Consider the following 14,435-nt stretch of genomic DNA (forward strand, 5'->3'; position numbering starts at 1 on the left):
ACACATGGTTTTATACCTCCAGGGTGCACACTGACAGGAAACCGACCAATCACACCAGACATGGAGGAAGGGGCTCAGCAGCAGAGAGGATGGAGGGAAAGTTACAGCGGATGGGATCATGTGCAACCAAAACAAAAGGTGTTTTCCACTGAGGGAGGAATGACTGAAGAGGACGTGCAATAAAACAGAATCAACGAGAAATCATTATTTTTATCCGTTTCTTTCGGTCCCACTCCAGCAGATTAAAACTTTAAATTCATCTTTCTCCCTAAAAAATATGATATATTTAAAAAAAATTCCCCTTAAAATGGTTTGAATGTGACTCCACCGTCACAGCGCCCCCTGCAGTAGAGCCTGAGCCCTGCCTACAAGTTGACATGATTGGTTTTCTTAGGTTTGTGACATCACAACTCTTGGCTGTTTGGATTCGGTTTCTCATTTACACCAGTGAGACACTTTTACATTTCAGCAGTAAATAAATGATCTTAATGAAAAAAAAAACATCAGGTACATTTAGGGAGCTGATTTGCAGAACTGAATAAAAATTGTGGTGCTTTTAAACCTTGAAAAAAAATAGGAGGTTGATAATAAAAGACAGAAAAACAACAATAAGATGGAAGTACTGCTACAATATCTATTTACAAAATAAATATTCAATGATAAAATAGGAATAAATGTAAGAACAGTTAAAGGCCAGATTAAACATATTTGTGTGTCTGTGTGTGTGTTGAATGTTTGCACATCTGTTGAACTGCTCCACCATCTCCATAAAAATCGTCTTTAGTTTGTTTTTATCCTGTAAGAAATGAAATAAAACTGCATAAACTGTAACCCGATAGATTTGATTCCAAAGTCCTGCAGATCACTTTTACGATAAGTGCATGAAAACAAACATGACCTCACTCAGTCCGTCTCTTTTCCACATGAACTCATATCTCACATCTGTCTGCCTGAACACGTTTCCTTTGATTCGACGCCTAAAAGCAGCTTTTCCTTCTATCTCACATTTTAATCGTGGACGACCCCTAAAGAGAGAGAGAGAGAGAGAGAGAGAACTCAGACTGTGGCCAGTTCGAAAGAGGATCGATAACAATCAGCGATGAGGTCACAGCGGAGGTTTGAGTTCCAGTCCTCTGACAGCTCATGGTGCAGTTTCATCGCCTTTGGACGACATTTTGGACGTCAGGGACGCGACGCCGTCCACCGGCCAACGACCGGTGACATGTTGTGTTTTTAATGCGTAAAGTGTAAAACAAATCCAGCCTGTTGATGATGTCACCATGTTGAAAATCATCGGCTATGATTAAAGATGAACGAACGCCATCTCACGCTGATGACATGATTTGGGGTCTGTGCAGTAGTGATCAGGGGGTGGAGCCACTGTGGTAAGCTGTCAATCATAACGTTTCACCCCCATTTCTTCACATCAAGAAAAAACTAATTAAAACAAAACTTATCAGAAACGCTCAAACAAACATCAGTGTGACAAGAACTTTACCTAAAATGACAGAAACCATCACATTACAAGACAGTTTTCCATTTTCAAATGATTTCAAAAGAACATTTAATTCAATGTGAACCACTAATATCGATCAAATCATTCCTCAGTATTTTATCTTACGTATTTATTCCTCACCGACATTTGCTGTGAGCTTGTGCTCGGTTCGACCCTTTGTTTCTCCATCATCTTCAGCAGCAGTGAGGTGCGACATGTCAGGCAGCTGCAGAGCGAGTGAACCTGAATGTACAGAAACATGTCGTCCTCTCATCACAGTTTGTTTCTCTGGACAATGGCAGGAAAATCACTGTGCTTGGTTTCTGTCAACGAGGAGCTGATTAGGAGAAGCAGAGGCCTGTGTGTGTGTGTGTGTGTGTGTGTGTGTGTCAGCAGGTCTTTTCAGCCTCCGACAGCTTCTCATTAAGCTGCAGCAGCTAAACCCAAATTTACGCCTGCATCAGATGAGAGAGGCTGCAACAAACAACACACACTAAGATTAAAACATAAAACGTATGATAGAAAAATAAAAAGACGACAGCGTGAACTTCAAACAAATATTTTATTATCTCACAACACCCTCATCCTGTGGCTCGGATCATCCTCCGGTGTTGACATCTGTCAGATCGTCGAGTTGTTTCCAAAGCAAAACATCTCAAATCCCCTCCGCTCCTGTTTTCACCAAAACAACAAGTGAAACCGGCAACACTGGAAGTTATTTGTGGTAACAGGTCGGGGGAAGGCAAAAAGACAAACAACCCAAAAAAACAATGTGTTTAAAGGGAGCGATGTGCATCACGTTTGGAATTCAAGTCATGGCTCCACAGGTCAGGAGGGGTCACCGGCGTCACAGCAGAGGACGCGGACGCATCAGTTGACAGGAGGTGGAGCTCGGCACCGTGGCTCAGCTCTGGATAAACATTTGCTCCTCACGCCTGCTTTAAACCCCACTGATCTCTCCGCTCCTCGGAGGAGCCGACCACACACTCATCAGTTTGGCAGAGCAGCGTTAGCGAAGGATAATTGCGTCTCTGGTGTGGTCAAGAGCTGCATCTGTCATGCGGAGAGACACTCAGCGTGACGGTTGAATCTGTCAGGTTGTGGGGTGGGAATTAAACTCTGACATCATTAGCGCTTTGACTCGGCCTGTTTTTGAGTGATTACATCATTCATTTAAAAAAAAAAATCCACTTTAGAAACATGACATTCACAATGTGAAGGACACGTCCCTAACCTGACCTGAGATCAGTGATATTACAGTGAGATCCATTTACTGGGGTCGATGATGTGTTCATGGGAGAAAATAATGTGAGGACGGAAGAGGGATCTTATCTGAGCTGATAATATCTTATCTTATCTTATCTTATCTTATCTTATCTTAATTCATCCAATCTCGTCTCGTCTGAACTTAACTTAAGGGACTGCAGCACTCCTACTGGCCAGGGGCTGTATCTGCAAGTAAAAGATGTTCATAAAACTAATCACTTTCAATTGTCTCTTTTAATAAATGATTTTTTTAAAATCATATTTGATTTTATTCTACAACAGCCAATGTATTTTCTGATGCACAAATGTTGTAGACCTTGTTAGGTGCAAACTCAAGTAGTTTAAAATGTTGTCGGACAAATTTTAATAAGTGCAAACACCATGAAGCTGCATTTAATACGACATAAACATAAAATCGACGCTGACCCTGACTTCTAGCGTCTCTGCACCGACATGACGAGAGCAGCTGTTCTATGAAAACATCCCATGTGGTAACTTTGCAGAGTTTTTTTGTGCCGTGACAGTTTGAGCACCGACTGGCTCCGACAATAAAGACTTGCTCAGGGATTAGAACGAAGACTGCTTTCATCTCGTCCCCTGAGCCGTGGCGGTTAGCATATCGAAGCCAAGCGAAGAGTTTTGTAAATGACCCGTAGCACAGAACTGGCGGCGGAGGCGAGACGAGGTGATTGTTCACAGTCCTCATCGGTGAGTCGGCCCTGGTTCTCCATAATGAGCTGGGAAGAGGCTACGTGTGGAGCTGCAGGTTCAGATGAATATCAGGACCACGGCTGCTGCTGTTGGGAGGCCACAGTCACAGCTCCGCTAAAAGGTGGAGACAGTGATGGATGACTCACTGAACTGTGTGTGTGTGTGTGTGTGTGTGTGTGTGTGTGTGTGATTGCCTACATGTATTGTTTTGTGTTCAGCTGTGGAGAGATAAGAGAGTGTGTGTTTTGTTAAGACTTTATAACCTGGGTTAATAAAAGCTAAACTGACCCTGGGACACAGGGACACACACTTTTCCTTTTATTTTTTGGTTTGATGCCGTCTCTGTCTGATTTACAACATTTCGTTAGACACACAATTCGAGCAGAATTCCAGGACCAGCATGTTGACACTCTGACCCATCAACAAAGTCTCATTTTCACGTTGATTATTTGAACCATTGTTATTTTACATCACTTTCCTAATACTGTCCATTGCTGCAGCTCCCCTTTTCAGCCTCTGTCTCAAACTCTTGGTTTTACCTCATGTCTCTTTAAGACAGCCGGATCCTCCGAGGTGGTTCGATCAAAGTGTCCTTGAATAAAACCGTGAACTGTCCCTGATGCTGAACCATCAGTGGCTGAATCAGCGAGCTGGAAAACTCACTGTAAATACAGCCCATTAACATTCTCCTGTGATGACACACACACACACTCACAGAGACTCACAAGGTGAAAGCAGAACCTGGACAAAAGAAACTCAACTATGTGTCCATTTAACCTAGTTTACAAATAAAAGAAACAAACTCTGGATTCTGTCGCCTCGTCTGCTTTGACAAAATAATTACTCGTTCAATAACGACGCCTTGTCGGCCTTCGAATAAAACAAATCTGCTTCTATCAAAGCTTCACCTCAGCACAGATCTATCGTCGGAGGGCTCGACGCCTCTCACATTCATTGTCCCTGGAAAGTTTATTCACCACAACTCTCTTCACCCGTAATGAAAAAGTCCAAATTACCACTCAGAGAAAATCAATTTAAAACGAGGAGCGTGCTCCCTGAACAGCAGTCGATCCCCTTTTGTAAACACACACATGTGCTCAGCTAGTTGTCATTGTTGTATTTATCAAGACGCACAAATCAAGCTCTGATGGTGATAATTGCTCGTCAGTGAACTTGAGCAATGTAATTGATCCTGAAGCAGCTTATGTATAATGTGGTGTAAACATAAAAACACAGCTTCCTACAAATATCATCACATCTGTGGTTGTGTTATGTAAACACTGTTAGCGACAGTTTGACCACGGGCGCCTCTGGAGACGAACTTTTCCAGATTGCGAGTCCGCAGACGGCCTGCGAGTGATTCCGTTATGTGACCAGCAGACGGTCGTGCTGCAGCCACAGACCACAGCTGGTGCACCGGGGGAACTGTCTGTGTAATGAGAAACGTCAGGGTTTCACACGACGGAGAGAAAAAAGGGAACATCCGCCTGCGGTGATAATGTCAGAGCACATATGTTTTATAACTCCAGCCAATTTGTTTTTAATATCAGCTGAGAGCCTGACGCACCTTGAGTTTCTGCTTTCCAGAGCAATACATCACCAGGGTTCCTGATGGGGAAGCAAACAACACAGTGATGTATTGTGGATGTGATGATGACACATGTACCAGATCCCAACCAATCACACACAAGAGGGTGTCAAGTAACGTCGGCCGTCCAGGGTGAAGCCCACCTATCGGCTCCAGCTCCCCCACAATGAATGGGTGGATGCTGTGGTCACATTCACTGACCTTTATCTGCAGGAGGTTATGCATTCCACTGCTGCCACGTTATTGGACTATTGCATGAATTAGCATGGAACAGCCATTCCTAATAAAGTGCTCAGTCAATGCATACATCTCAGGTTGTTCAGATGTTGCACGTTGAGATGTTTATGAAGTTTTTCTAAATTGCAAAATTCAATCACAGCACAGGATTTTTGTTTTTTTCCACTTCAAAAAATGTCTTTTTATTTACATTTATATTCCGTTACCTTATAGTTCAAATGCATAACAACGGCCCTCCAAACGAAAACAGTCTTCCTGTGATGAAATCTATTCACACTCAAACCGAATCCAAGTAAACAACTCGAGAGAAGGATGGAAAAACAGTTTCCTCTGCTTTGCATCAACAAGTACATTTTTACCATCCCCCATGAATTATTCAAGAACTCGCTGTACTGTTCTGCTCAAGGTTCATTAACATCGGAGCAGAGGAGGAGCATCTTCATCCCTCCAACGATGAATCACTGCTTTTTATTGGTTGAGGAAGTTACCACATACTTCCTTGTATTAAAAGTACAATTTTTACAAACGTCTTTATGTTCTTGTCAAGTATTTTTGAGCCTAAGTTCTAAAAAACGAGTACTTAACCATTTAAAAGCATTTAAAATCACCAAAGACAGTTTTTACATTTCAAATAGATGCATCTTCAGCTGTTCATGTTTCAGATGAGTTTTTAAGAAGTGGTGAAGTGTCGTCCATCTTTTTATAGTCTCTGATGGAGAATAAACAATAGAGTAAAGGTAACAATAAAAAGCAATATTCTAAAATAATTTGTGAAATAATGAAATAAAAGTACTCAATATTAAAATTGTCTGCAGAACTATTGTTCAGTCTCATAACTCATTGTTTGAACAAGCGTTTCAAGCTGGTGTTTTGTTATTGAGAGCTGGTGGAGGACGTCTATCGAACATAGATTCTCATATTTCTTCTCCAAATAATCAAAAGAACATCTTATATCTCACTCATAAGAGGGTTGTGTGGTTTACAGAGCAGCGCACGAAGCACTCATTGACCTGCGCTGTATTTCCTCAAGGGTGAACTGACTCACCAGCACAGAGAACACTTCATCTCGGAGGATCAGCACAGAGCAGCGATCCTGGAGATTGAAGGATAAACCCACATAAACCGCTTCTTATCCACATGATCTCTAATTTAACATCATACCAATGTGAAACTGAAGATGAGGAGAGGAAGAAAACATCAGCTGTCTGTTCACAAACACTGTTGAGGTCTGAGTCAGTGCAGAAGGTCTATAGAAGTGAACATTACCCTAGAACACAAAGGTTTAACTGCCCGTTAAAAACACAATTAAGTTTATTGGTTGAATGCATCGTGTAAATATTGCAGTGTTGTTTGCAGTGGCCTGATTTAGAAAATAATCTTTAGACACTTGTGCAGCAAGTTATTTTGACACTCATGTCGATTAACCTCATTAAATTAATTAAACCACATATAATTTTTTATTCTAGGGAACATATGACCTCCTCTTTCTCTCTGAATAAAAGTGAAGCTAACATATTCTGGATACAGGGGCATTTGTCAAATTAGTAGATTAAGTTTTGTAATTAGCGTTATGTAAAAATGATGTGGAGCCGGGGTATCGAGGTCTCGACCAATCAGTGAAATGAATCAGAAACCTGAACACAGAACTACCTCAAATCTTTATATCTAATGTGTACTTTTACTTTTTAGTGTCCCATCCACTAACACGGAGCAGGTTTCTCACCTGTACTGTACCTGCATGAGTACGACTTCCACTAGAGGCCACCAAACAATGAAAATGGTTCGTAATCGCCTGCTCGCTCACACACGACCTACCGTTTGTGCTCGTTCTTCACAGGGGGACAAACTCTGGAATCTAAATGTAACACATCATAAACCATAAACACAGTCCAGGTCTGACACACACACTGAAGTGGGTTTTTACACGTTACCCCCGGAGCAGCAGGACCTGAGACTGAGACGAGATAAACAGAGTCATGACTCTTAAGGAGCGTCGTTCATCATCCTCCACCTTAACTCTGTTTGTGGCTCCTGCTCGTAAACGGTGAATGTGTAGTTTTGTCTGTGTAAATGTGTATTTATACCTTCATTTTACATTACTGTAGTTTTACTTATCTTATTCGGAATCCGTTCGTTCTCCACCTCACACTTGTAAACAACTTATTTTGCACCTTTAAAGGTTCAGCGTGTAGAATTTAGTGGATTTGCATGTTGCGGCTGAATAGCCCTCACCTCCCCCTCCCCCTCCCTCTTCCAAACATAAAAATGACCCTTAGCCTACAATTTTTATGAAAACTCAAAAGGCGTTTAGTTTGTCCAGTCTGGACGACTGTAAAAAACATGGCGGCCTCGGCCTCTGCCTCCCAGTGAAAGAATTTAAACAACAACTTGTACAGTTTAGACACCAGTGAGAACATTGCTAGGATTAATTTATATTCAATTTCTGCCAATAATCCCTTTCACCTAAATCTTACATGCTGGACCTTTAAGTGAGTCTGTGTGTGCTCTGATGTTACATTATACTGTAGCACCACCTAGTGTCTGATATGAGACCTGTCACACTGAATCCCCGAGAGCTGACTCAGTATTTCTCAGAACTTGGCTAATTTTCAACCTTATCTGTATAGACCTGTCGTACATCATCATGATTATACAACATGTATTCACTCAACATAAACCTGTGGTCAGAGGTCCGAGTTTATTTTCTTATTCTTCTGCTCTAACTCTTTTCTATTTTATTCCAGAGTAGAGTCGTGTAAATGTACTTTTGTATTAAAGGTTAATATATTTCACTGTTAAGACGACAGATCGATGTACGTGTAACTCAAACCTGCAGGGGGAACATGCCCTATATACATTTTCACCTTTGCCCTTTGCTTGTGATTGTGCTGTGTTTGCTTTATCAGCAGCTACTCTGCTCTGTTAATAAGATACCAAGATATATGGATGGATATGGATAACAAGATATATGGATTATTTCATTATTGTACTGATTTCACCCCCAAACAAACAGAGAGTACAACCTCCATCACGACTCCCGTCTGTACGACTGGGTGCCATCAGTGTGAGGCCCTCTCATTCAGATCAGTATCTCCGAGAGCGGTCATGTTCAAACAGTTCTGAGGTCAGTGTACCTGACAGAGGTTGCAAAACAGCAGCTGCACGAGAAATATAGATTTTCTGCATTTCAGACATTTCCATGGATTGTCTATCTGGTCATGACAAAGGTCAGTATGTTTCACCGCTCGTTAGAAAACAGTTGCGTCTATTTACCCTCAGACCAGATGTTGATTGGTGAAGACTCAGAATAGGTAAAAGTTCAGAAAATGTGCTGAAGCATCGTCTCCCTCAGTTCGTGAGCTCTTCTTACATCTGTTGTCTTACACCCACAGACTCCAGCAGGCCGTTCACAGATGTTTGTGCAAGGAGACGCCTTAAATATACAAACACATACAAAGCAGATGCTTGATATTTTTATCTTCCTCTGGTTACATTATGTTTTTACCTCTGTCCCTTTGTGTGTTGGTTGGTTTGTCTGTTTTTGAACAAGATTACACACAAAAAAACAAACGTATTTTCATGGAAATTGGTGGAAACACGCAGCGTGAGTCAGGAAAGAACCCTTTAAATGTTGGTGCAGATTCAAATCAGGGAACGGATCCACGGATGTTTGGTTAACTTACCTGAACGTTACTAGATCAGACATTTCTCAACATTTCAGCAGCAGTCAGAAGAAAGTCTGCGGTCACGACCTCTGCCCTCCTCTCTGCTTCACTGTGATACAATCATGGATCGTTTCCCCCTCAGATGTGTCGCAACGGCCCCCTCACGCAGCTTCAGGACCAAAGTGTTTACATAGACCTAAAATACTGAGTTTGGACGTTGTTCCTAGTGGCGATCCAGTGGATCCTGGCGAAGCTGCATGTCTTTAAACGAGGATCCAGCCTTTAGTCTTGGATTTGACTGAAATCTGTTGTGTTGAGTGATTTCTGACCTTTTCCGCTCCGATCACAGATGGATGACGGATCACAGTTCGACTGCTCATTATCTCCCGACTGATAAGCTCCATTGTGCAAGTCTGTACAGTAGCTGAGTGGTCAGCAGATGTAGATGGACAGATGCAGCATTCTTTGAAGGGGCCCTGTGTTTTTAGAGGGGTTCGGGGGTCAATGGTTATATTTACCTGAGGTAACATGAGGGGAGGGTAAGGGTGTGTGTGTTTGGGGGGGGGGGGGGGGTTGCTTACATGATATAAGAGGACACCCTATACCTCTCTGCTCATCTCTCCACTCAGTGTGTGTCTGTGCGTGAGTGTCTGTTTGGACTCATCTCAGGCCTTTACCATGAAACACTGCGTGCTGTTGTTGCTGGTGTTGGGGTGCGCCCACGTCCGCGGCGCTCCGGTGGAGCAGGGAGGCCTGGAGCAGGGGTCGTGTGAAGACCCGGCAGCGAAGGGCGCTGCAGGACAGGCTCTCAAGAAGATCAACCAGGACCGGCAGGAGGGCTACATCTTCGCTCTGCACCGTCTGTCCAACGTGCACTTGGCAAAACATGTAAGACACTGACCAAACACCCGATCCTGTAATATTGTTAATTCTACATTTTCTACAGTCTTCATCCAAACCTCTGCTGACTGACCACATCTGATATCCGACATTTGAATCTATATCTGCATGTGACAAAGCAAGTTTATAAAAGCAATTTAAAACAAGAAATAAAAGTAAAGTTTAAAAATATAACAATGAAATGTAAGACCTGGGTCATTATTTGATTCAGCTAAGGCCGCGAGACACAGGAAAGACTTCAGCATTGATTTAAAGGAATAGAACTAGTACCAGTAGAAGGATGTTTGGGTAAGAAAAATTATGGAAATGATCCAGATTTTACTTTCACCAAAGCCAAGCAGCATTATTTCCTCCTCTCTAACTGAACACGTAGGACTTTTAATCCGGGACACTCTGCTGTGAAGAGTTTGTGAATAATGTTTTAGGTTCAAAATTCATTTTAATGTTGCGATAGAAGATAATCTCATTTTGGTTCATTGTTGTTTGTTGACTTCCGTGACACATTTTAGAGGAAAGAGGCTTTTCAAGGTTCAGTCAAAAGAAAAACCAACCTGGCAAAAAGATTAATGAAGCGTCTCTGAGTAGTTAACAGCAGATACGTTTAGACTGGATGATAACGGACAGTGACAACTTCGTCAGTCACATGGTTTCCTAAACAAGTTTTCTTCAACTTGTAACCGACTGTGATTGTGTGTGTGTGTGTCACAGGGAGAAAATGGCGTTGTTTTCTACCTGACGCTGGACGTGGTGGAGACCAACTGCAGCGTTCTCAACAGGAACGTTCAGAAAATCTGTGAGGCTCGTCCCACCCACGATACACCGGTCAGAAAACACACTCACACACACTTTGTCAGACATGAACAACGCATCTACATTCATTTATCTTCATTGCATATTTCAAATATTGTGTTTGTCTCTGCAGGTGTATGGACAGTGTAAGGCTGCCATCTTCATCAATAGGGTGAACAGAGTGGTGCGTCTCTACAAATACAACTGTGCTCTCAGACCAGGTAAAAGAAACAACAACCAATAACTTTGAAATGTCTTTTAATTTAGATTTCTCTTTTCTTTTGAATTAAAACTATAATTTCTCAGACTGAGATTCAGTGATGTAAACTCACTCCGACCTGCTTTTCTCTCTCATAAGCTCCTGCAACCAGGTTGACTGAAATCTGCCCCGACTGCCCGACTCTGACCAGCAATGACGACGCTGATATTCAGAAGGCTGTGTCCGCCTCTCTGGAGAAGTTTAACAAGGAGAGCGGACTGGCCAAGCGTTTCGCTCTGCTCAATGTCACCCGCGCTACTGTTGGGGTCAGTTCTCCAAAACACGAAGATGTCATTTTTACAAGCTGTGTCCTCCCTCTGTCTCATATAATCTGAACCATGCAGAGAACACGGTGGCTGTGAACAACACCACTAAACCTTTGTCCAGCTCCTGACCAAGTAAATATATTGTGATGCTATTATTTGTTTTCCTTCACAAACCTTTCTTTGGCGTGTTGCATCCAGATGGGCATGGCCACATTCTACAATGCTGAGTTCACCATCCATGAGACGACCTGCAACAAGGACACGGAGGCTGATAAGTGCCCCATCATGGACTGCGAGTTCGCTGTGAGTCCTGACAGATTGTTTGTTGTCTCTGTATTTTTTTCTCCAACATTCTCATCACGGTCAAATTGATCATTTCAAATTCCAGGATCTGTTGAAAGAGACATTGGACAATCCTTTAAACATTCACTCTCTGCCTCTCGTAAATATTATAAATTAAATAGCAATGTTTGAGTCTCAAACAATTGTATATTGGTCTCAACTGTCAATAGTGATGTTCCACCTTGTTTTGGCAGCATCAGAAAACCAAATAAAACCAAACGTATCGGATACATGAACACTTGAACAAACATCGATGTGAAAAGAACTTCCCTAAAGGACATCTTTGAGAAAAAATATTTATTCAACGTGCACTTTGATTTTTGGAGTTTGGTCCATGTCCCGTCTGCTAAAATGGAGAGAGCAGGGTTTACGACTAGCCAGCCACCAGGGGGCAATCAAGATCATGTGGCGTTAGTTTTGTGCTGGTAGCTCTGCCACCAGTATATTTTCAATTCAATTAAAAAAGTGGGAAATAGCAGATAACTTTATGGATGATTTTGATTTTAAAGTTTATTATATTCTTGGAAATCCACAGTTGTCTTATTGGTTTCTCTTGTTCCGTCCTCAGCACAAGGGCTTCTGTAAGGGATCCCTGATCACCCCTCCCACTGGTGACACTGAGACCACTGTGGAGTGTGAGATCTATGAGCCTGAGGTAAGACTCTCACTGATTATTTTACATGTCACCCTGGAATTAAATGGAAATGGAAGAATTCCTCGCAGCAATGATGACATATTATAATATTATTCTATAGAATGACCGTTGTAGAACTGAGACTTGGACTCAAGTATTTAAAAAGGTCATTGGTTCAATCCCTGGACCAGCAGGATTAAATCTAAATTGGTTGTGTTAACGATATTGTTTCGACTCTAAGTGCCGGAACCTCTTAGTCCCAGGAGCATTTTTCAAGAAGGTAAAAGGTTCCTCCAGATTGTTGACTGTATTTCCAAAAGAGTGAAGTCTTGCGTGGAGAAGTGCTCTGGTATTAAAGCACATTCAAAATAGAGCGACAGATCTTTAAAATGGCTGACATGAAATGCTGGAAGCCCCCCCTCAAAGCTTCCTGCACTTTTGGAAAGTAGAAACCAGGGGTGTAAAAACCTGATCCTCCGCAAATTAATTTAGACCCGAGAGTTCCTGGACAAAGTTACGGAAAGAAAAAAGAAGAGGAAACAAAAACCAACAAATATATGATCCAGGCTAAAATTGGAAATAAACTTAACAACATGTCTTTATGGTTTAAAACCAATATTTAAACCCAGACACTTGATGAATCCTAATTATGTGTGTTTGCAGGCTGCTGACAGAGAGAAGAAGCTCCACCTGCTGGGCGGAGAGGCTGACCACAACCACAACGACACACACGCACATGACCACGCCCATGACCACGCCCACAGCGCCGACCACTCACACACACACGACCACGAGCATGACCACACTAAGGGCCACGCTCATCACGACAAAACCCACACACACGCTGACAACGCAGAGCACCACCACACTCACGACCACGAGGCAGGCAGCGCCCACAAGCACGCTCACGATCACTCCCACGACCACGGGCACGGCCACGATCACGTGCATGCCCATCATGCCAAAGCACATGAACACACCGGTGACTCGCCAAACCAACACCACGACTACAAACACACCAGTGGTGAGCACACCCACGATCATGACCACGAGCTGGCCCTGGACCACGACCACAAGCACCCTCACCTGCACGCACACGAGCACCACCACCATCACCACGACCACCAACATGAAAATGCACACCACGACCACCCAGAGGGCACGGTGAAGATGTTGCCCGCCATCGACCGGCCCGTGACCCTGCCTTACTTCCCTGAAGTCCCTGAGGTTGGAGTCACTCTGCCCGCAAAGCCCGATCCCCAGATCCCCGAAGAGGTGGAGCCCACAATTGTGGCGTTCCCCACCTCAAACTCCGCGCAGTGCACCGCCCCAACGGGAGAGCTCACACTGGTGGACAAACTCTTCAACGAGGACCCTCTGTTCAAGCCAGCCGCATAAGTAGGAACTCAACTAGAACCTGAATGGATCTGGAAGAACTCACACAAATGCACAGACTGTTGTGAAGTAACAGGAAACTTCTTTAGTCACATCTCGGCCGTTTCCTCTCGGTCAAAGTTGGTTTGATGTAAGAACAAAACATCTAACTGCTCCTGTGTCTCTTCACTTCCACCATCTAATAAAGGTTGAACACATCTAACACAAAGGGAAATGTTACATCAACCTGTTTTATTTTCACATTTTCATCGGTCATGTCATAAAAAAATAAAAATAAACAACAGAAACTGTCGAGACCTTCAACCTTTGTTCAAACATTTTCTGTGTTTGGCAAAAAACCAATAAACTGTACTGCAAATACTCATCTGGTGTTTGATCAATGACCAGGAAATCCATTGTGTGTTGATTCAATTCACTAAATGCACAAAATCTGTTCCCCTGTGTTTCCTCTCACTGCTACTGACGTGGAACAGAACATGAAAAATAATCTTTAATCCAACACTAACTGAAATTACACAAAGATAAAATGAGCCAAAAGTTGTTTTAAAAGACTTTTTTCTGATCATATCAATGCACAAACACTCACAGTAGCAAACAATCAACATTGAAAACTCCATAAGAACATATATATATACAGTATATATATATATATATATATATATATATACAGTATATATATATATATATATATCGTCTGCAGTGATGCTCCACACATCAGGACTGTACGTGTCGGATCTTCATGATTTTAACAGTTAACTAATTCTTTAAATGCAGAAACTATTTACAGCATCTCCTAAGTCCCAGTTTTGTTTTATAGTTGCTTTTAAATAATATTTCGTCAAATTTCTTGAGCGCCCCCTGGTGGCTTGCTTCAATGTAGTTCATAAA

General features: G+C 42.5%; 1 protein-coding gene across 1 annotated transcript; it reads left to right on the forward strand.

Moving 5' to 3' along the window:
• Nucleotides 1–9,567: 9,567 nt before the first annotated feature.
• fetub (fetuin B) lies at nt 9,568–13,909 on the forward strand. The gene is made up of 7 exons (XM_020102601.2): nt 9,568–9,850; nt 10,571–10,684; nt 10,785–10,872; nt 11,010–11,176; nt 11,375–11,479; nt 12,087–12,173; nt 12,816–13,909. The coding sequence occupies exons 1-7, from the start codon at nt 9,641–9,643 to the stop codon at nt 13,548–13,550; spliced, it is 1,506 nt and encodes a 501-aa protein (XP_019958160.2). The 5' UTR covers nt 9,568–9,640; the 3' UTR covers nt 13,551–13,909.
• Nucleotides 13,910–14,435: the final 526 nt, after the last annotated feature.

The sequence above is a fragment of the Paralichthys olivaceus genome, chromosome 3 (assembly GCF_024713975.1).
Source record: "Paralichthys olivaceus isolate ysfri-2021 chromosome 3, ASM2471397v2, whole genome shotgun sequence".
NCBI classification, from domain to species: domain Eukaryota; kingdom Metazoa; phylum Chordata; class Actinopteri; order Pleuronectiformes; family Paralichthyidae; genus Paralichthys; species Paralichthys olivaceus.